Below are 23975 nucleotides of genomic sequence, written 5' to 3'. Positions count from 1 at the left end.
GAATGGTATTTCTTGAAACTGAAATGATATTTAATGGTATTACATTTTAGGCCGGATAGTATTTTTTAACGTTAACGGTGCGGTCACGCTTATTTGACACCATTTGGTGTATTAAAGCATCCCTTTTGTTTTGTACCGCTTATAAATATAGATTAGATTACTTGTGTGTGAAAGAACCAGAAGAAAAGGAAATACAATTATCTTTAGAATTTTACCTACCTATCGTTTGGCTTCGAAAAGCCAATATGGCTTCCGCATCTGAATTCGAAAAAACATTGGTAGTAAACATTGAAAATTTCGATAAGATTCAAAACCTTTTAAATGACAAAGAGAAGTATAAAGAGATACTTGAAAACAGCGAGAATTTCAACACTCGCTTGTGCATTGAGCGCCGACTTCGCATGCCATTCCTTGATCCCCAGACAGGGGTCGCACAAACACACAGTTCCCTTTTCCTAAAAAAAAAACAGCGTATGCCAGGATTTCGACATGGTCAGATTTACACTTATCCATCTTCCCGTTGGCGCAAACCCAAACGTCAGTATTTGCTTAACCCAAATCAGAGCTACAGAGCATATCAGTATCGCGAACACAATCTGCAGAGCTCCCACCATCAACCGCATCAACATCATCATCTTGTTCCTTCGACTGTCGGTGCTGTCCCACGAGATCTGCATCTTGCTGAAAGTGCAGGTAAGAAAAAAAACAAGGAAGGAAGCTAGCTTCGGCAAGCCGAAGCTTGCAGATCATTCTATTAATTAAAAATTGCAAAAATGTTAAATTTCCTATAAATTTAAAAATTTGGAAATGTTTAAAAATAGTCATATCCCAGAGTAGAAGAGAATGTAATAAAAATCAACAAAGATATAATTTTTTTCCTAATAACTTTCATTTTATTTTTCGACCGTTCCTATGGCAGCTATATGATAAAGTGATCCGATTTTTTAAATATTTAATTCGAAATTCAGAAATATATAAAAAATAATATTCCCAAGAGTAGAAGGTAATATTTGAGAAAACACCGAAGCTAGCATTTTTTCAACGTTTTTTTTCCGATCCTTCCTATTGGAGCTATAAGATATAGTTGTCCGATCCGGTCGGTTCCGACATATATACTACCTGCAATAGAAAGAAGACTTTTGGGAAAGTTTCATTCCGATAGCTCAAAAACTGAGAGACTAGTTTGCGTAGAAACAGACGGACAGACGGACCGACGGACAGACGGACATGGCTAGATCGACTCGTCTAGTGATGCTGATCAAGAATATATAAACTTTATGGGGTCGGAAAGGTCTCCTTCACTGCGTTGCAAACTTCTGACTGAAATTATAATACCCTCTGCAAGGGTATACAAATTTACAAAAACTAGCAGACTGCGAACTAAAAATGTTAAGATTAAACGCTAGGTATTTCTTATCGGGGGTGAGAGTTCCATCTTAAGTTCGTACACCAATACAAAAAAAATATTCTTATATTTAAACAGCCATTGCTGCTACGGATGGCAACTCCATGGGAGCTTCAGGAGACAATGATAGTAAGGACTCACATGCGAACGCCGAGAAAGAATGGTTCCACGATGAAATGGACACATCACATTATCACCATGGCGATGATTATGAGGATGATTTGGATTCGGACAACGATTTTGACGAGTCCTACACCAGCAGGGGTAAACGCAAAAAGGGTTCGCGATCTCGACGAACTAATGCTAGCGTAGAGGGCACTCCCAAACGTGGTCGCAAAGGTGGTGGTAAGTTAAAAACATGAACAATCGATTTCTCATGGTAACTTTTGTCATTAAAGGACTGATTAGGAAAAATAAATTCGGCAATATAATTTTAGCTTTTGTATGATTGAAAACTCTTCTGGGTGGTTAAGGGGGAGATACGTACAGTGACTCAATCGCATAATCGGACAGTCACTTGCAAAAAATAAATCAAGCAATTGAACAAAATGGTTTAAATCTATTTTTTTGCTGTTATTTATTGTTTTTTTAAATCACATTTTCGATAGGATGTCAACATTTTTAAGCAACGAATAATCAGGCACTCGCTGACCAAGTTTTTTTTTATGGAACTTGCTGCAAACATTGGGTCTTTGATATCGCGATTAGTTAGTAGTAGAGATTGAGAGCAGTTACCATCATTACACCGCAAAAAAATGTTAAAATGGCTCCACGAAAAGCAATTTTTTGTAAAACTTCGTCAGTTTATTTGAAAAATAAATTTCGAACGGAAAACTGTGAGGAAATTCACTGGATCGGTCGGAGAAGTTAAGAGGTATCGGGATACATTTTGATTCGACTATAAAGGCGGGAAGGGCTAAAACAAAATGTAAAGAACGGCATTTTTCCAAAGTACCTTAGGATTAGGCTAAAATATATTGAAAAAATTATATTTATACCCTTGCGGAGGGTATTATGATTTCAGCAACGCAATGAAGGAGATGTTTCCGACCCCATAATGTATATAATGGCGATTCTCTGGTGCCGCACGCGACGTTCGTAGGCCTTGCATGTAAAAAAACACATTTCCAGGACTTCTTTTTTTTGGCACTAGGCTCAAAAAAAAAGGTCTTGATGAGCACTAAAACATGTGCTAGGGATGAATTTGGGACATTTTTCGTTTTTAAGATATATAAAAAAAACCAAGACTTTCGCACGCGACACCAATAGAAGTGACTTTTTTGACTTCCTGTTTAACTTTCGATTGTAACGAAACGGTAAGGAATATTTTAATGCAGTAAATTTCATAGTGTTCCTTGTTCTTTCTTCTTTAAAATGTATTTGCTGTAATTACAAAATATTGAGTGGTTAATTATACCCGTTACTCGTAGAGTAAAAGGGTATATTCGATTCGTGCAAAAGTATGTAACAGGTAGAAGGAAGCGTTTCCGACCCTGTAAACTATATATATTCTTCATCAGGATCACTAGCCGAGTCGATCTAGCCATGTCCGTATGTCCGTCTCTCCGTCTGTCTGTCCGTCTGTCTGTCTGTCTGTATGAACGCTGAGATCTCGGAAACTACAAAAACTAAAGGGTTGAGATTTCCCACACATATTCTTGGGCTTCCTACGCAGCGCAAGTTTATTTCGGCCGAGTGCCACGCCCCCTCTAACGGCCACAATCGCCCACTAGCGATTTTAAAATGTGTCTGGCGCCCACACCTTTAAAGATTTCTGAGAAGTATAAATGCAATTTTGTTGTACATATTTATACCTATCGAAATGTAGAAGACATTTTTAAAATCGGACCATTCATTAAAAAGTTATACGCAATCAAAAATATGTTATATATCCATCTCCCTCGCACTCCCTTTAGCCGAGTGACGGTTATTAAATAGTCGGGACACGAACCCGACTATAGCGTTCTCTCTTGTTTTTTATTGGCATCGAAATGACTTTCACACGCTACATGTTGCACGCGACAGTTTTTTCCGTCATTTTCTTAGGTGGTTTTAACGTCAAAAAAATCGATTAAGAGCCACTTTAAAAAATACCAAAAAATTACTTTTTTGTCCATATAACAGGTATTGTCCTGGAAAATTATCCAAGGATACTCAAATTACTTAGCTTACTTGAGGATCCATCTAACTAGAATCAAATATCAGTGCAAAATCATATAGAAATATGTTTTTTTCAAGTTTCACGCTATTTGGCCTGGTTGACATCCCCAGAGAATTGCCTATATCAGGGGTGTCACAGAAATCTCTTACAACCGAAGACGGTTGGATTTTGCATTGATGCACGTAAGAACTTTAACGAATTTCGGTTGGAAATAATTTCTGTGACCCCCCGATATTCTTGATCAGCATCATTAGACGAGTCGATCTAGCCATGTCCGTCTGTCCGTCCGTTTCTACGCAAACTAGTCTCTCAGCTATGGGGATGGAACTTCCCCAAAAGTCTTCTTTCTATTGGAGGTAGTATATAAGTCAGAACCGGCCGGATCGGAAAACTATATCTTATAGCTTACATAGGAAAGATCGGAAAAAAAAACGTAAACAAAATTCTTGCTTCGATGTTTTTTTTAATATTACCTTCTACTCTTGTGAATATAATTTTTAATATATTGTTGAATATCTTTCAAAAAAAAAATATCGATTTTTTTAAAATTTTTTTTTCTTGTATATTAACATCTTAAAATTATACAAAAAAAGTTTTAAGTCAATCGGACAAAAACTTTAGAAGTTATGCTAAAACTAGTACCCTAACCTCTAAGACTTTAGGTACGTAAGTGCATCTTTTAGTGCGTTTTTCTCGAAACCACATTTTAAAAAGTCCGTGGTCATCGGCATTTCTAAACGGCTCCACCGATCGTTTTTAAATTTGTTGCATATTTTTCTGCATAAAAAAAACCCGCCCCCTAGGGAGCGCTTTTTTTTTTTTTAACATAAAGTATTTTTTTTAAGCCCAAAGTCGAATTCTTTAGGTGAAAAACGCATTTTTGACTTTGGAAAGGGGAAAAAAAATCTTAAAAAAAAAAATTTTAAATCGCTCTTCCCAGGGGGCGGGTTTTTTCTTTTCTTAAGCAAAATGTAAAAGCAGAGTGGAAATCCGATAATTTTTGGAGGAGATACAGTGGTCACCGCAAAACGCCTTTATATAATAGGTATAATAGACGATAGTATCGGCTATAAAAATTAGTGGATGTTATTTAAGTGACACTTTATAATATACAATTGGTTTAAATTAAATCCATCCAACCAGTTTTTATAGAAAAAATCGCAAAGTTACTTGATTTTCAGTCTCTCAGTTTTGAAGCTATCGGCTTGAAACTTTCCCAAAAGTCTTCTTTCTATTACAGGTAGTATATAAGTTTTATTATTTCCGAATTTCGAATTAAATTTAACAAAAATCAGACGACTATATTGTATAGCTGCCATAGGGAAGGATAGAAAAATATTGTCAACATAATACGAAATTTAAAATTTTTGCGATTTGTTAATGAATGATCTGCAAGGATATATAAGCTTCGGCTGGCCGAAGCTAGCTTCCTTTCTTGTTGTCTTTCAATAACTATTGAACCTGAATTTCTACAATAACGCGCCATACACCAACATTTTTGGAATCTCAAGAGCTATACAAATGAAAGTATTAAAGAAAATAGTTAAAGCCGTTTTAAAAAAAATTAAAAAAAAGCTACAAAAATAATTTTTAAACAAATTTGTATTTTAGTATTATTTTAAAATGTTGTATTTAGACGGATTACGTTCAGAAGGCGCACACTGGGGCGCCTAGAACAAAAAGCCTGCCAAAATGGTTTTTTTTGTTAAGATTTTCCAAAATGTTGCAATGCAACTTTAAAAACAATGGAATTCTCTATACAAATCAAAAGGAAAGAGTGATCTGTGATGAATGGTTCTCCCACTACAGATTTATAAAGTGGATTTTTCGAAATATAATTTTAGCCAATAAGAAAAAAAGGTATTTTTTATTATTATTACTATTTTTTTTTAATTTTTTAAAAGTGTTCCACAAAAAAAAGAGATTTTTTGGATACACCCTAGATCCCCGTTTAATTCTTTTTTTAAAAAAAAGTTTAGATACTTAACTACATATTCTGGAAAAATTAGCCTGCCCTTTTGTGCCTCTTCTGAGAAAACCGCAGTTTAAGTTAGCAAGAAATGTTCATAATTTGAAATATCGTCAGCCCTGGTTCATCCGCGCGCCCTAACATCATGAAGATTTTTTACTTATGTGAAGGTATTGATGAAGATAATGATTAATTAATAAACAAATTTGGGTTTAAAATTTTAGATTATGTTATTTTACTAAAAATACAGATATGAAATAAATACCGGTTTCTACCATTTTTTTTTTTAAATATGCTATATATCCTTGATTGATTCTATGAGTGTATCATTGACCAATTAAAAATAAAGGTAAGCATAGAGCTAAAATGATAAATAATGACTTAATCCCAATTTATATGAACCAATATTGAAATAGAGCCGAGACATTCCCCTTTGTAATAAGCGTTTAAATGGCAGCTATAAGATATAGTTGACCAATTTAAATAATTTTTTTTTTCAAAAATCAAGTAAAATTAAAAATAAATATTGGGAAACCTAGAACCTTATAAGACATTTATTTATATTTTTTTTCTAAAAAAAATAAATTTTTTTTTCTTAAAAATTTTTTACAACAAAAAAATTTTACTAAAAAAATTCACCTTATGATGTTTTTTTACATATTTAATTGCCTTTAACAATGCCCCATCAAAAGATATTCGATATAGGGCTCCGCTGATTGGCTTTTTCGCCCCACTGTGAGGCGTTTACAACGAGGTGCAGTTCAAGTCTGTAGCCTTAGTAGTACAGAAGTTACGGCCTTCCAAAATTTCGCTATTTATAGCTGTTTTCCCGCTAAACTAGCGAGTTTTTCCAAAAGTGGTACTACTAATTTTTCTTATATCGAGCTGTTTAACACCATATAAAATGTCCAGAACTTTAGACCAACGTTTTGGGGCAGACACACAAGCGCACAAACTGACAAACAGAATTAAATTTTCATTTTGGGAAGAAGAAAAAAATCTTCTTTTGGCTATAACTGAACGGAGCGTCGGATTTTATCATATGACCCCTCATTGGACGGGTAGGCGAAGGCGAACGAGTAAATTTTAGGTAGCGTACTTATTTAGTCGCATCTAAAATCATTTTTCAGGACTGCCGTCCATATTGATAGTTATAGTAACAGGGAGAAGGAAGCGTTTCCGACCCTATAAAGTATATATATTCTTGTTAGCTGAGTCGATACAACCATGTCTGCCTGTCCGTCCAGATGAACGCGCAGATCTCGGAAACTACAAAAGCTAGAAAGTTTGGATTACCCACACATATTCTTGGGCTTCCTACGCAGCGCAAGCGAGCGCCAAGCCCCCTCTAACGCCAACAATCGCCCACAAAAGATTTTTAAATGTGCCTGGCGCCCACATTTTTAAAGATTTCGGAGAAGTATTAAAACGATTTTGTTGTGTTTATTTGTACCTATCGAAACGTGGAATACATTTTTCGAATCGGACCATTCGTTATAAAGTTATGCCCGATCAAAATTTCATATCTCCCTCACATTTCCTTTAGCTTTGTAACTGGTATCTGATAGTCGGGGCACCCGACTATAGCGTTCTCTCTAATTATTCTAAATATTTTATTCTAAATTTTATTAAATCTGTCCAAGATTATGTCTATGAATTATGTCACACTAAAATTCATAAGCCTTGTTAGTGCTTTACAGCCTGTGATGCGTGTATGGCTCAATCAGTTAGTGTGTCCAAAGATCCCGGGTTCTTTCATCAAAAAAAGTAAATTTGTTATTCCCGAAACTCGTAGAGTAATGGGGTCTTCCCATCCGTAAGGTCCGTAAGGTTTTGGCGTTTCAAAAATTTCCCAGTTAGTCCGCCATCCAATTTTGACGGGCTCTTTTATGCGATAGTTAGGCGATGTTTTTTTCTCTTGACTATGGAAAATAGAATGAACTGCGAGAACAAGTCAAATCGATGACAGAAAAAAAAAAATAATGCTTAGGCTCATTGTTTTTTGGCTATTGTTCAATCAAATAAAAACACCTCTAAATGAGGTAAAAAACAAGAAAGGAAGCTACCTTCGGCCAGCCGAAGCTTATATACCCTTGCAGATAAAGTAATGCTCACTCGGTGCAGTTCCAGGGATTCCAGATTCAGCGTTTCTATTTTTATACCCGTTACTCGTAGAGTAAAAGGGTATATTAGATTCGTGCAAAAGTATGTAACAGCTAGAAGGAAGCGTTTCCGACCCCATAAAGTATATATATTCTTGATCAGGATCACTAGCCGAGTCGATCTAGTCATGTCCGTCTGTCCGTCTGTCTGTCCGTCTGTCTGTCTGTCTGTCTGTCTGTCTGTATGAACGCTGAGATCTCGGAAACTATAAAAGCTAGAAGATTGGCATTTTGCATGAATATTCTAGGAGCTCCTACGCAGCGCAAGTTTGTTTCAAAAAGGTGCCACGCCCCCTCTAACGCCCACAAGCCCCCTCTAACGCCCACAAGCCCCCTCTAACGCCCACAGTTTTGAAGCTATTATGAAAATAGTAACTGATATGTATTCGCTTCGTCAATACCTATCGATTGGCCAAGTAAAAAATTGCCACGCCCACTCTAACGCCCACAAACCCAATAAACGCTTAAACCTGGCCAGCGCCTACATTTCCGCCTTTCATGACCAGTAGTACCAATATCTGGCGGTAGGTGGCGCTATACAATATACACTAGCGCCATCTAGGAAATGGCATTGGAAAAAATCTGCCTTTATTTCTGTGGTCACTCTAATTCACATTATTCACAATTTTAAATTATTTGAAATGGGGCGCCCATTTTGTCTCTTTTTGCTCGTATACGTTTTTCACAAGTGCATTCACCTGCGCTAGAGAGAGACGGAAGATGTGCTAGGCAGAATTGAAAGTTCTAGAAAGCGTCTTCTAGAAAGAGATCCCTGGGTAAAAATCGAGCGGCGAAAAACATATAAGAAGGCATAATTCTATTAAGTTGTTAAGCTGAGTAACGGGTATCTAATAGTCGAGGCACTCGACTATAGCGTTCTCTCTTGTTGAATTTTGTTTTTAAAGAGTCAAGAATTAAAACGCCTACTTCCTACAAAGTAACAATGAATTCTCTTACATATCTTTGAATATTCCTATGGGAGCCTTAAGATATAGTGGTCCGATTCGGCTCGCTCCGACATATGTACTACCTGCAATAGAAAGAAGACTTTCGGGAAAGTTTCATCGCGATATCTTTAAAACTGAGAGACTAGTTCGCATAGAAACGGACAGACGGGCAGACGGACCGACGGACAGACGGGCAGACGGACACGGCTAGATCGACTCGTCTAGTGATGCTGATCAAGAATATATATACTTTATGTGGTCGGAAACGTCTCCTTCACTGCGTTGCAAACATCTGACTGAAATTATAATACCCTCTACAAGGGTATAACTAATGACGATCGCACCTTCAACGTACAAAAGTTCTGATATCAACTTTTGTGACAAAAAATGATTTTTCTGTTGTAGCGTGCCGAATGAATAAATTTTAGGTAGCGTACTTATTTAAAGCTGTCAAGAAAATCGTTAGAGCCGTTTTTGAGAAAAATAAAAAAAAATAAAAAAAAAGTTTTAAAAAATTGTCTTTTGTTCATATCTTTTTAACTATTACATTTACACAAATTCCTAATAGTAGGCGTTTATAGCATTTAAAAATACCTTTCAAAGGAGATGCAGCACAAGTCTGTAGCTTTAGTAGTATAGAAGTTACGGCTTTCCGAATTTTAGCTATTTATAGCTGTTTTCCCGCTAAACTAGCGAGTTTTTCCAAAAGTGGTAGAACAAATGTTTTTATATCGATGTGATGAACGTCATATCAAATTTTCAAAACTTAAAAAACATGTTTTGGACAAACAGACAAACAGAATTAAATTTTCATTTTGGGAAGGCGTAGAAAATCTTATTTTGGCTATAACTTTTGAACGGAGCGTCGGATTTTATCATATGACCCCTCATTCGACGGGTATTTTCAATAGAAACAAAAATTAAAAATTGCGAGGGGGCATTTATCCCCACCGGCCCCAACAGCTCCAATTTTCGAAATTTGCACTTTTTCACTTTCACTGTCTCTCTCCCAAGCCAATTGATTTTCTTAAAGTTTGGTATGCAATCCTTTAAGTTTTTGCAATACCTTTCGATTGGTGTATTACTCAATACGATCGGACTATCAGTAGTCGCCTTCGCACACTCTCCTGGTGCGATTCGTCACTACATGGACTGCCGTCCATAGTGATTATTTGTAGTTTGTTATGAGCGGAAAGCGTTCGCAAACAGGTCGCTATGAGTGGGCCAAAATGTAAGCTGTTCTGCGTACGAAAGCATCAATGTTCGAGCAAAGACTCAGAATATGTTATCGACTTCCTAAATAATAACTAATATTAATTAAAAGTGTACTATATACTCCTATAAAAGTACCAAGGTTGTTATAAATTACCAAAACAGCAGAAATTTGATTTTCTTTACAAAGTTGCCATATTAATATTGGCTAGACAGAGGACTAGAAAGATCGGAGTGTGGGGTACGGTAGTTAGGCTCTCCCCCAGTCAGCAATTTGTATGCATACTCGATATAGGATTTTATAAAAGTTCAGATATGTTTTGCAACTATTATCTTAATCTATTTATTGTATTATTACAAAAGGATTAGGAGAACGCAATTTTACGACAGTTTTCCAGTTGAAATCCCCCTTCGTTAATGTTGAGCTGAGAAACTGCTCCTCAGTCAGCTGTTATTGGATGGTGGATGGAGCTCTGTGGGAACACAAGTTTCACATTTGTCAAAAATACCAACCGTTTCTCACGGATGGACTCTATGTGAAGAGGCTATAAAAGGCTATATTGTATTCGTGCAAAAGTCTGAGTCGTGTGTCTGGATGAACGGTGAGGTCTGGAAACTATAAAGGCTAAAGGATTGGCATTAAGCAAGCAGATTCTAGGGGTTTCTACGCAGCGAAAAGTTTGTTTTATCAAGGTACCACGCCCCCTCTAACGCCCACAAACCGGAAAAAGCTGGTGCGCCCACAGTTTTGTGTTTAATCAGTACCAATTCCGTGCCATAGATGCGCCGTCGCCGCGTGTTTAACACTGTTGCTGGTGCTGGAAAAAAGCTGCCAGCTCTAAAAGAGCGCCGAATTCAAATGAATTATTTTAACTATTGGTTCTGGTCACTCTAATTCCCAATATGTTAACTTTTTTGAAATGCGGCACGCGAAAAACATACAGGAAGGCATATTTATATTGAAGTTGTAAAGCTGAGTAACGGGCATTTAATAATCGAGGCACTCGAGACTATTAATTGGCTATTAATTAGGAGAGCGTCAAGTTAAGCATCGTCATGGGCTAGTAAAATCCAATGACTTAATAGTTAAGAGATACATTTGTAGTGTTTTCGTTAAAATCGTTTTTTTAGTGTGGTTTAACCGCTATAACAGGAAATTTGTTAACAACAATAAGGGAAAAACTGGTAACAAATAAATTAATTGCTCGGCTTAGATGCCTGGCATACTATACATAAACTGTCTGCCTAAAACCTTCGCACCTAGAACTTGAACCAGTTGGACTAAGGATTGCACATGAGGATCTGAAGACTACAACGACAGCCTCTGTTATATGCAAAAATGAGTAAAACTTGATTGTGAGAGTCACAATTGTTACTGATTTTATTGAATAAACTATTTATAGGTAAAAAGTGCTTAGGTTAACAGAATAGGTTGGCTATTATGCATTATTGGCAAGTCCGCTAATGGGAGCATGTCCAGTTACAGTTTAGAAGAATACGCTTGTGCCAATCAGTGTTTAAAATGCTGCAGCTAAGGTAGCAAAAGTCTCATAATTATACCCTTGCAGAGGGTATTATAATTTCAGTCAGATGTTTGCAACGCAGTGAAGGAGACGTTTCCGACCACATAAAGTATATATATACTCGATCAGCACCAATAGCCGAGTCTATTTAGCCATGTCCGTCTGTCCTTCTGCCCGTTTCTATGTGAACTAGTCTCTCAGTTTTAAGACTATAGTACATATGTCGGAGCGAGCCGGATCGGAACACTATATCTTAAGGCTCCCATAGGCATATTCAAACAAATATAAGATAATTCAATGTAACTTTGTAGGAAGTAGGCGTTTTGATTTTTGACAACTTAAAAACAAAATTTAAATAAACACGCTGAATCAGATATCCCTGGAACTGCACCGAGTGAGCATCTGCAAGGGTATATAAGCTTGGGCTGGCCGAAGGTAGCTTCCTTTCTTGTTTTTCATTTTTCTAGCTTTGACCTCCCGTAATTTTGTAATATGGGCAGATGCTTTTGCTGCTGCATCTAAAAAAATCGGCAGACAAAGTCGAAGCAAAAGCCAAATCCGCCCTGCGGGAAACGGAATCAGTTTTAGACCTGTAAAACACTAGTTGGGACAGGAAGGTTATATAGTTCAAGTTATGTCCATTCCCTTGCAACGAACTGGTCCATTTTTCATATGCTTGTCATCGGAAACAACTAGTTCATTTGTTACAAGTTTTGCATTAGTTGCTGTTAACCAATTTACTGTTCCAGCTGTTAAGCCACACTACAAAAAAATTATTTAAAAAAAAAACTTGTACTTAACGGTGCTTAACTTGACGCTCTCCTAACTACACTGGTCGACAAAAAAAAAGCCCAAGAATAAAAGCTACCAAACCTGAAAGGATTTTAGCTGTAGAGAACTACCTCATACTTGGAAACTTACCAGCACTTCGAAGTTATGAGAAATCCGTGGTCAAAGTTCCAAATTTTCGATTTTTAGGCACTTTTTGCGGCTTGAAAGCAAGAAAACCCTTCGTAGCCCAGAGCCAAAATTTAGCGGAAGAGGTACTTTGAACCTTTAATTCCAAGATTGCCCAATCACAAAGTTGGGCGTCCTCTCCTTCATTAGCTACAATGGATTTTACTGAAGTACTTTTTGTCACTTTTTTTCATCTATAGTAGCCTGATATTTTTAATGTATTGTGTGTGTACGGGTCTCAGTTCAACAAGAAAAATATCAGGCTACTATAGATGAAAAAAGTGACAAAAAGTATTTCTGTAAAGTCCATTGTAGCTTAAGAAATAGAGGTCGCCCAGCTTTGTGATTGGACACTCTTGAAGTTAAAGGTTCAAGGTTCCAGTTCCTCTAAATTGTGGCTCTCGGCTACGAAAGGCTTTCTTACTATTAAGCCGCAAAAAGTGCCTAAAAATCAAAAATTTGGAACTTTGACCACGGATTTCTAAAAACTTCGACGTGTTGGAAAGTTTCCAAGTATGAGGTAGTAATTTACAGCTATAATTCTTTCAGGTTTTGTAGCGTTTTTTCTTGGGCCAAGAAAAAGTCTTGATTTTGTCGACCTGTGCTATTAGCCAATTAATAGGTGCGGTAAATGATAATAAAAAGGAATTAAAACAAACTTACTTTTTTTGGGGCAAGTCGCCTTTGGATTTGTAGACACACTAACTTATTGAACCATGCCCTCATCACATTTTGTAATGCCCTCACAAGGTTTATGAATTTTAGTGTAACATAATTCAAAAACAGTGATTTTTCACATATATTGACTCGGACAGATTAAACTAAGTTTAAAATAAAACAAGAGAGAACGCTATAGCCGAGTTCCTCGACTATTAAATACCCGTTACTCAGCTTAACAACTTTCATATAAATATGCCTTCTTGCATGTTTTTTGCCCGTCTCATTTTAAATAATTTACTTGAATGCAAAATGTATTCCAAATTAGAGTGACCAGCTTTTTTCCAGCACCAGCTGGAGTGTTGAACACGCGGCGAATACGCCATCTATGGCACGGAATTGGTACTGTTTATATAGAAAACTGTGGGCGCCACGGCTTTTTCCGGTTTGTGGGCGTTAGAGGGGGGGTGGCACCTTGATAAAATAAACTTGCGCTGCGTAGGAAGCCCAAGAATATCTGTGGGAAATCCCAACCTTCTAGCTTTTGTCGTTTCCGAGATGTCAGCGTTAATCCAGACAGACAGATGGACAGACGGACAGACGGACATGGCTAGATCGACTCGGCTAGTGATCCTGATCAAGAATATATATACTTTATGGGGTCGGAAACGCTTCCTTTTAGCTGTTACATACTTTTGCACGAATACAATATACCCTTTTACTCTACGAGTAACGGGTATAACTATATCATTACAAAGCAAACAAAAAAAAATTTACAAAGACTGGGGATTGAACCGAGAACCTATTCAGTTTGATTGGTTTTGTGTTAAATTTCACAAGACATTTACACCCTAGGCTATATTTTTGGATCATATGTGTTTCAATTGCAACTTGTTAAATTCCAGTTGTCTTTTAACTGGACTTCAACATGTTTTTGTTCTACCAATTAAATATTTTAAAGGTTTTTGTCCGGAAGGTACCACTCCGAGACAAGTTGCTTTTTTACTAGCTTTGTATTATTTATTTTTTCGACTAGCACAACTTTTCTAGACCCTTTGTAGTCCAAATGCGTTCAGGCAAATTCTGGTTTGCTTTTTATTAGTTGTATAACTAAATATTTTTCAGATTAGTTCGCATTTTTTCTGCAGGGCGAGAACTGCCGACTGTCGAAGCAATAAGCAAGTCATATTTTTAACTGCTGTGCTTTCGCTTGCTTCTTCTTCTTCAAAGCAGCAGCAAGGAAACATTTTAGGGAGTCGTCGTGTAGTAAATGCAAAGCTGCTACACGCCTCTTCAAAATGTTTTTATCATTATAAGTGATTGTAGCAGCTTTTCAGTTACTGCACGGCGACTCCCTAAAATGTTTCCTTGCTGTTGCTTTGAAGAAGAAGAAGCATATTGCTTCGACAGTCGGCAGCTCTCGTAGTTCGCTTTTGCTTTGACTGCGTCTGCCGACTTTTTTAGAAGCATAGATATAGTGGTCCGATCCGGCTCGTTCCGACATATGTACTACCTGCAATAGAAAGAAGACTTTTGGGAAAGTTTCATCGCGATAGCTTAAAAACTGAGGGACTAGTTCGCATAGAAACGGACAGAAGGACAGACGGACATGGCTAGATGGACTCGGCTATTGATGCCGATCAAGAATATATATACTTTCTGTGGTCGGAAACGTCTCCTTCACTGCGTTGCAAACATCTGACTGAAATTATAATACCCTCTGCAAGGGTATAATAATAGAAAACAAGAAAGGAAGCTAGCTTCGGCAAGCCGAAGCTTATATACCCTTGCAGATCAATTAATTATTAATTTACAAATCGCAAAAATGTTAAATTTCTTATTATTTTACATTAATTTTTCGATCGTTTCTATCACAGCTATATGATATAGTAGTTCGATCTTTTAAAAATTAAAATCGAAATTCGGAAATATTTCAAAATACTCATATCGCAGAGTAGAAAGGAATGTAATAAAAACCAACAAAGATATAATTTTTTTCCCATTAATTTCCATTAAATTTTTCGACCGTTCCTATGGCAGCTATATGATATAATGATCCGATTTAAAAAACAAAAAAAAACTGAAATTCAGAAAAATATAAAAAAAATATTCCCAAGAGTAGAAGGTAAAATTTCAAAAAACACCGGAGCTAGAATTTTTTTACGTTTTTTTTTTTGATCCTTCCTAAGAAAAAAGACTTTTGGGAAAGTTTTATCCCGAAAGCTCAAAAACTGAGAGACTAGTTTGCGTAGAAACAGACAGACGGACAAATGGACATGGCTAGATCGACTCGTCTTGTGATGCTGATCAAGAATATATATACTTTATGGGGTCGGAAACGTCTCCTTTACTGCGTTGCAAACTTCTGACTAAAATCATAATACCCTCTGCAAGGGTATAACAACGCTATAGGGGCTATAACATTATGATTGCCCATAACTTTTAAATGAATGGTCCGATTTGAAAAATGTCTTAAATGAATATAAATATACACAACAAAATTGCATATCTACTTCTCCGAAATCTTTAAAAATGTGGTCGCCAGGCACATTTAAAAATCTTTTGTGGGCGATTGCTGGCGTTAGAGGGGGCTTGGCGCTCGGTTAAAATAAACTTGCGCTGCGTAGGAAGCCCAATAATATGTGTGCGTAATCCGAACTTTCTAGCTTTTGTAGTTTCCGAGATCTCCGCGTTCAAAAAACACCGGAGCTAGAATTTTTTTACGTTTTTTTTTTTGATCCTTCCTAAGAAAAAAGACTTTTGGGAAAGTTTTATCCCGAAAGCTCAAAAACTGAGAGACTAGTTTGCGTAGAAACAGACAGACGGACAGATGGACATGGCTAGATCGACTCGTCTTGTGATGCTGATCAAGAATATATATACTTTATGGGGTCGGAAACGTCTCCTTTACTGCGTTGCAAACTTCTGACTAAAATCATAATACCCTCTGCAAGGGTATAACAACGCTATAGGGGCTATAACATTATGATTGCCCATAACTTTTAAATGAATGGTCCGATTTGAAAAATGTCTTAAATGAATATAAATATACACAACAAAATTGCATATCTACTTCTCCGAAATCTTTAAAAATGTGGGCGCCAGGCACATTTAAAAATCTTTTGTGGGCGATTGCTGGCGTTAGAGGGGGCTTGGCGCTCGGTTAAAATAAACTTGCGCTGCGTAGGAAGCCCAATAATATGTGTGCGTAATCCGAACTTTCTAGCTTTTGTAGTTTCCGAGATCTCCGCGTTCATCCGGACGGACAGACAGACGGACTGACAGACATGGCTAGATCAACTCGGCTAGTGACCCGTGTCAAGAATATGTATACTTAGGGTCGGAAACTCTTCCTTCTACCTGTTACATACTTTTGCACGAATCAAATATATCCTTTAATATAGTGAGTAACGGGTATAAACATTGTAACTTTGTAGGAAGTAGGCGTTTTGATTTTTCACAATTTAAAAACATAATTTTAATCTATTTGAAATCTCTGGTATTTATTTTACCTGCAAGGGTATATAAACTTCGGCTGGCCGAAGTTGACTTTCTTTCTTGTTATTTTGTCCTTCCTATTGCAGCTAGTATTTTTGTAAGGGAGTGTAGGGTAAGCTGACGAACGATTCGTTTTTTGAATACAACATTTCCAAAAAGCAATATTTTTATACCCGTTACTCGTAGAGTAAAAGGGTATATTGTATTCGTGCAAAAGTATGTAACAGGTAGAAGGAGCATTTCCGACCCTATAAAGTATATATATTCTTGATCAGGGTCACTAGCCAAGTCGATATAGCCATGTTTGTCTGTCTGTCTGACCGTCCGGATGAACGCTGAGATCTCGGAAACTATAAAAGCTAGAAGATTGACATTTGCATGCAGATTCTGGGAGTTCCTACGCAGCGCAAGTTTGTTTCAAAAGGGTGCCACGCCCCCTCTAACGCCCACAATCGCTTATATACGATTATAAAATTTCAATATTTCGGAAAAGTAAAAATGCAGTTTTATTGTGGTTATCAATACCTATCGAAATGTAGAAAAAAAAGTTACGGCGGATCAAAGTTTTTATTTCCATCTCCTTCGCACTCCCTTTAGCTGAGTAACAAGTATCTGATAGTCGGGACACCCGTTCGCTCTTGTTTAAAAGTGTAAAAGCAGAAAGTTGCTTACATCTACTAAGCATATTTCTGTAAAAGTACGATTTAAAATTCCAACGGAGCTAAGACCTACGGCGTTTGGCGTGAACCATTCATTTTTTGCACTTTCAAAAGTTGTAGGGTAAGGTGACGAACGATTCGTTTTTTAATGTAACTTCCCCAAAAATAAATAATTTTAAAAAGTTTAAAAGCAGAAAATTGCTTACATCTACTGAGCATATTTCTGTAAAAGTACGAATCGAAATTCCAACGTAGCAAAATCCCACAGCGTTTGGCGTTAACCATCCTTTTTACAGAAAAACGAGGACGGAAGCTAACTTCGGCAAGCCGAAGTTTTAATACCCTTGCAGATTTTACGAATTAAAACTTGACTAGACTAGCAACATGCATTAATAAACAACAAAATAATTGAAAAAATAAAATTTTAAAATTTTTCACCCTATTGTTCCTATGGGAGCTATAGGATATAGACGCCCGATCGGCACGCGCGTTTACCCTAATGAAGGTACGCACAAAAAAATACGATTTGGAAAGTTTCATGGGAATAGCTAATATTTTGCGCGAAATATCCTGAAAAACGTCAAATTTTGACCGATTTTACCCTATTGTTCCTATGGGAGCTATAAGATATAGACGTCCGATCGGCACGCGCTTTTACCCTGATCAAGGTACGCACAAAAAAATACGATTTGGAAAAATTCATGCCAATAGCTCTTACACTGAGCGAAATATCTTCATTTTTGTGAAAGCTATATCCGATTGTTTCTATGGGAGCTATAGGATATAGACGTCCGATCGGGTCGGCTTTCAAACTTGATCTGCGTACACATGTTTTAGGACGACTGTGAAAGTTTCAAGGCGCTAGCTTTTAAACTGAGCTCGCAAACGGTATTGAAACAGACATACAGACGGACAGACGGACAGACGGACATGGCTATATCGACTCCCCTATTGATCCTGATCAAGAATATATATACTTTATGGGGTCGGAAACGTCTCCTTCACTGCGTTACAAACTTCTGACCAAAATTATAATACCCTCTGCAAGGGTATAAAAAATATTTAATTTACGGAAAAGTTATTTTGGATACGGAAAAGACAAAAGAGAAGTAATAAGATAATGGCCAAACTAACTGAAAAACAAATTGGTAAAAGTGCAATTTTTTTTTAAATTAAATTAAATTGACGGCACATCTAATAACAATACAAAACGACAATAAAACTGCAGAGTTAAAAAAAGTTCGTCACCATACCCTACAAAAAGTTCGTCACAACACCCTACAAGGTACACTTGGAGCAAAAACGGTGTCACACTCAAACGGGTCAACAAAAAAAAAAAAAAAAAAAACGTCAAGTACCAAAAACTTTTGATTAAGATCTCATTTGTACGACCATATATTTATCTGATTTTATTTTTCACTCATCTTCGCTCTGGCACTGCTGAAGCACAAATAAATTGAATAGGTTTGCTAGTTTGTGCACCACCTTTTTAGAAAAAATTACCACACGAACAAATTACGGGACTTCTTACTAATATTACTGTAAATCAGGGACTGCAAATAAGTGTTATGAGTTTAAAAAAATTGATAGTCAAAATAGCGTCCAAAAAATAAGGGGAAAAAACCACTTACTTAGTATGGTTCGGCAAATGGGAAAACGTGATAAACCTTTTTTAAGTCTTATTTTTTAATATTTGTTATAAAAATTAAAAATAAGTCTTATTTTCCAATTTTGTATACCCTTGCAGAGGGTATTATGATTTTAGTCAGAAGTTTGCAACGCAGTGAAGGAGACGTTTCCGACCCCATAAAGTATATATATTCTTGATCAGCATCACTAGACGAGTCGATCTAGCCATGTCCGTCTGTCCGTCCGTCTGTCCGTCCGTTTCTACGCAAACTAGTCTCTCAGTTTTCAAGCTATCGGAATAAAACTTTCCCAAAAGTCTTCTTTCTATTGCAGGTAGTATATAAGTCGGAACGAGCCGGATCGGACAACTATATGATATAGCTCTCATAGGAACAGTCGGGGAAAAAAAATGTAAAAAAAATTATATCTTGGGTGTTTTTGAACCTACAACATACTACTTTTGGAAATGTCATTTTTTATTTAACTCTGAATTTCGAATAAAATTTTTTCAAAATCGGACTACTATATCATATAGCTGTCATAGGAACGATCGGAAAATTAATGGGAATATAATAGGAAATAAATTATTGCTTCGTTGGTTTTTATTGTATTCTCTTCTACTCTAGGATATAACTCTTTTCAAATATTTTCGAATTTCGATTTTAATTTTATCAAAATCGAACTACTATATCATATAGCTGCCATTGAAACGAACGCAAAATTAATGAAAAATAATAGGAAAATTAACATTTTTGCGATTTGTAAATTAATAGGAATTATCTGCAAGGGTATATAAGCTTCGGCTGGCCGAAGCTAGCTTCTTTTCTTGTTATAATACAAATTGAAAATAAGTCTTATTCTCCAATTTTTATTATATAAATTAAAAATAAGTCTTATTCTCCAATTTTTATTATATAAATTGAAAATAAAAATTGAATGCAAATATCTTTTAAACCAGTGGGAATATGGGCCAAAATCTAAAAACAGGATTGATCTTCGAGTCAATACCTTTCATATGAGCTATGACATGACTATGTCCAAGGATATTTTAAGGACTTATAACGCCTTTTAATGTTTTATATATGTAACTTCTATGTTCGGTGGAAGTACATGACGTCAAAAAAAACCATTTAGTACCAGAAAATCCAAATGATAACAATAAATATCCCAGTCGAAATGCAGCTGTCCATCTGTCTGATTTTGCATAAAGTAATTAAAAATGAAAGTCGCGAATTTTCCAATTATTTATAAGTATATTTAGTTAAGTTAAGTTATGTATGATCCACACAAATAAATCCTCTTGTTCCTAAGAATTCGCGGTTTTTAAAGAATAGACATAGAATACATATTTAGGTATCTGAAGTAAAGTTATGTAAGATACACAAAAATATATCCTCTTGTTCCTAAGAATTCGCGGTTTTTAAAATTGATCTAAAGATGTATTCCGCGTATTTTTAGGATTATCTTGAGTGGATTATACACAGTTTAACTAAAGAGATCAATTTTTTAAAAACCGCGAATTCTTAGGAACAAGAGGATTTATTTGTGTAAATCATACATAACTTAACTTAACTAAATATACTTATAAATAATTGGAAAATTCGCGACTTTCATTTTTAATTACTTTATGCAAAATCAAAAAGATGGACAGCTGCATTTCGACTGGGATATTTATTCTTATCATTTGGATTTTCTGGTACTAAATGGTTTTTTTTGACGTCATGTACTTCCACCGAACATAGAAGTTACACATATAAAACATTAAAAGGCGTTATAAGTCCTTAAAATATCCTTGGACATAGTCATGTCATAGCTCATATGAAAGGTATTGACTCGAAGATCAATCCTGTTTTTAGATTTTGGCCCATATTCCCACTGGTTTAAAAGATATTTGCATTCAATTTTTATTTTCAATTTAATGGAGACATATGTATAAAGAAGAATACATAGTCAAATACCCGTCTAAATGTATTGTCTTAAAAAAAATAAAACAAGAAAGGAAGTTAACTTCGGCCAGCCGAAGTTTATATACCCTTGCAGGTATGCCTACCTAAAATGTTGTTTTTACATTGTCAAAAATCAAAAAGCCTACTTTCTATAAAGTTTTTTCTATTATTTTGTTAATTATTCCTATGGCAGTCATAAGATATAGTGGTCCGATCCGGCTCGTTCCGACATATGTACTACCTGCAATAGAAAGAAGACTTTTGGGGAAGTTTCATTGCGATAGCTTTAAAACTGAGGGACTAGTTCGCATAGAAACGGACAGACGGACATGGCTAGATAGACTCGGCTATTGGTGCTGATCAAGAATATATATACTTTATGTGGTCGGAAACGTCTCTTTCACTGCATTCCAAACTTTTGACTGAAATTATAATACCCTCTGCAAGGGCATTAAAATTGACCCCTGGGAAACTTGATTCAAAGTAAAAAATAAGAGAGAACGCTATAGTAGCGTGCCCCGACTAATAGACACTCGTTACTCAGCTTAAAGAAGTGCGAGGGAGATAAAGATTTAAATTCTTCTACATTTCGATAGGTATTGATAACAATATGTGTGGGTAATCCCAACTTTCTAGCTTTTTTAGTTTTCGAGATCTCAGCGTTCATACAGACAGACAGACGGACAGACAGGCAGTGTAACGAACTATCTTCGACTGTTTGATCGCTACGTAAACGTCGCGCCTAGCTCAGAGATATTGCGTGTTCGTCCCGTGACTTTAGAAAATGCAGAGATATCCGATTGGGACAAATTGGAAAACTTATTAGGTCCGACCAGAATGATCGAGAGACCACCTGTGTCGCCGTGTTCCCTGAGGTCGGTCTGGCTCTAGCCTGTGAACAGCCTCTTCGTCAGACCATCGTAACACCGACGCTTGGCACAAACTTTTGATCCGTGCCCACCTTGCCTGTAGCTCGTCCTTCTTTCTTCCTGATCCAATCTCTGCGTCCTGCAGATCTCACCGTTGCAGTCTCAGCCTTGTCCTAGCGTCTTGACTCTGGTATATTGATCTGGGTGTAGAGCACTCTGTATTCTTGATCTTGTTAACTTGTCGCACATATACTTCCGCTCGCGTATCTTGGTTGACTGTCCTCCTGTACTCCGGCTGTTAGCGTCGCGTCTTTCGACCGACACGTCCTATGCCTCCGAAGGATCGAACTGCCGCGCGTACCGTTATTTCACGGTCTCACCGCTTTGGCCGGGTCCAAGGTCCGGTATTTACCGGTGGACCTGAATGCCCTCGAACTCTGCCGCATTATCGCTGCCTTCGCTGTTGCTAGGGGCTCTCCTGCCTCGAGATTTGGGAGGAATTTTACGCCTCCTCACAGCAGAAAGGCGGACATGGCTAGATCGACTCGGCTTGTGACCCTGATCAAGAATATATATACTTTATAGGGTCGGACATGCTTTCTTCTAGCTGTTAAATACTTTTGCACGAATACTCTACGAGTAACGGGTATAATGAGTTTTTTTTGTTGGGGCGGGGGTGGCTTGCTTGTAGAAGATGCTGAGTTCCAGGGAAAAAGCGGCGAAAAATCCTCGCGGAAATAGGTTAGGAAAACACGGTTGAAAACTTTTAGTACACATGTAAATAGGAACTAATTACTCTAATCTTAGCTTAGTGGCTCCAGATTGGAGCGGAGAGTTGCGGGAGAGTTGGAGAGGGAGAGCGAAGGGCAGTGCGAGAGCGCGAGATGTGGACATCTGGAGAAAACTGCCGCTCGACACTGCCTCCCGAAATTAAACGTTTTTTTGGCGTTTAAATATATGCCGTTTGTAAAATGAACAGCATGACATTAATCTGATAATACTATATAGATACATTATTAACATTTCAGGCAATCGGCGGAGAAACGTTGTTGACGGAGAATCAGATAGAAGACGTCGAGGCAGTGGGAATAGTGCAAATACATCTGCAGCCGCCGCTGCAGCTGCCGCAGCCGTCGCACACGCAGCTAGTACTGCAGCAGCTGCTGCCGCTGCCTCAGGACTCTACGCATCCCATTCAAACTCTGCTTCACCCATTCCCACAATTGACGAAAATTCGCAGTCAGGTCTTCTGATGCCAACAAACACATCCTCGACGTCGTTCGAAAAGATTTCCAGCGACGCTGGAGCTTCCAACGACTCAATTCCCCTAGCGACAATGGCTGGATTAAAGACTAATTCCTCTGTCTGTAATGCCTCACCGGTGCAAGCAACAACAAATTCTTCAGCATTGGTTATGGGAACTGTTGGTAATAAGGTCAAACACCGTGGAGAACGGGACATAGCTCAACCGTCTCCTTATTGCGACTTTTGTCTGGGGGATCAGAGGGAAAACAAAAAAACCAATATGCCCGAAGAGCTTGTGTCGTGCTCAGACTGCGGTCGCTCCGGTCATCCATCGTGTCTGCAGTTCACTGCAAACATGATAATATCAGTTAAACGATATCGTTGGCAATGCATCGAATGCAAGTACTGCTCCATTTGTGGGACATCCGATAATGACGACCAACTATTATTTTGCGACGACTGTGACAGAGGATACCATATGTACTGCTTGTCGCCACCGCTCATCACTCCTCCAGAAGGTTCTTGGAGCTGCAAGTTGTGCATGGAAGAGTTCCATAAGAATAAATAAGTAAACATATAAGATTTTAAAATTACATGATGCATAAACTATAAGAAAGTCTCTTATACATATATAAAATGGTAGATAATGTGTTTTAGTTTATTGTGTATTTTCTTTTATATTACTTTGTGTCATATGAATATAATATATAATCAAGTTTTTGCTCCCTTGGCGATTTCTCTCTCGGCGTGCACTCGCTTTTGAAAGCTCTCATAATTCAAAATAATTTTAAAACTTACTTTAAAGCAGGGACCGTATCAGTTAAAAGTTTTACTTTAAAAGTCATCGATTAATCGTAATTCACCACCTTTTACTTATAAGTCATGTAGTAACTGTTATTTCAGACTTTTGAATTAAAAGTCAGAGAATAACAGTTAGTTTCTGACCAAAAAAATAAAAGGCTTGTAACTTTTATTTCACGACTTTTATAATAAAAATCACACAATATTCATTATTTTGATCAAAAAAAAAATCTCAAGAATAATGATTATTTTTAAGTTTTAAAATAAAAATCAAAAATAATGATTACACTGGTCGACAAAAAAATAGCCCATGGATAAAAGCTACCAAACCTGAA

General features: G+C 37.0%; 1 protein-coding gene across 2 annotated transcripts; it reads left to right on the top strand.

The window, feature by feature from the left end:
• Nucleotides 1-62: 62 nt before the first annotated feature.
• d4 (double PHD fingers d4) lies at nucleotides 63-23565 on the top strand. Of its 2 annotated transcripts, XM_070213940.1 has the most exons (4): nucleotides 350-537; nucleotides 603-693; nucleotides 1484-1750; nucleotides 22623-23565. In XM_070213940.1, exons 1-4 carry the CDS (start codon nucleotides 490-492, stop codon nucleotides 23405-23407), a joined length of 1191 nt encoding a protein of 396 aa, XP_070070041.1. In that variant the 5' UTR covers nucleotides 350-489; the 3' UTR covers nucleotides 23408-23565. The 2 variants fall into 2 exon arrangements, with proteins under 2 accessions (XP_070070040.1, XP_070070041.1); XM_070213939.1 differs by having other exon boundaries at nucleotides 63-693.
• The last annotated feature ends 410 nt before the right edge of the window (nucleotides 23566-23975 follow it).

The sequence above is a fragment of the Drosophila takahashii genome, chromosome 2R (assembly GCF_030179915.1).
Source record: "Drosophila takahashii strain IR98-3 E-12201 chromosome 2R, DtakHiC1v2, whole genome shotgun sequence".
Lineage (NCBI taxonomy): Eukaryota > Metazoa > Arthropoda > Insecta > Diptera > Drosophilidae > Drosophila > Drosophila takahashii.
The sequence above is the reverse complement of the archived record's forward strand: the minus strand, read 5'-3'. Positions and strand labels throughout refer to the sequence as shown.

Bases quoted from the DNA above. Each gene is read 5' to 3' on its own strand.
- d4 (XM_070213939.1), top strand. From the start codon at position 246: ATGGCTTCCGCATCTGAATTCGAAAAAACATTGGTAGTAAACATTGAA. The intron at 694-1,483 runs GTAAGAAAAAAA...ATATTTAAACAG, and splicing joins GCATCTTGCTGAAAGTGCAG to CCATTGCTGCTACGGATGGC. The intron at 1,751-22,622 runs GTAAGTTAAAAA...TTAACATTTCAG, and splicing joins ACGTGGTCGCAAAGGTGGTG to GCAATCGGCGGAGAAACGTT.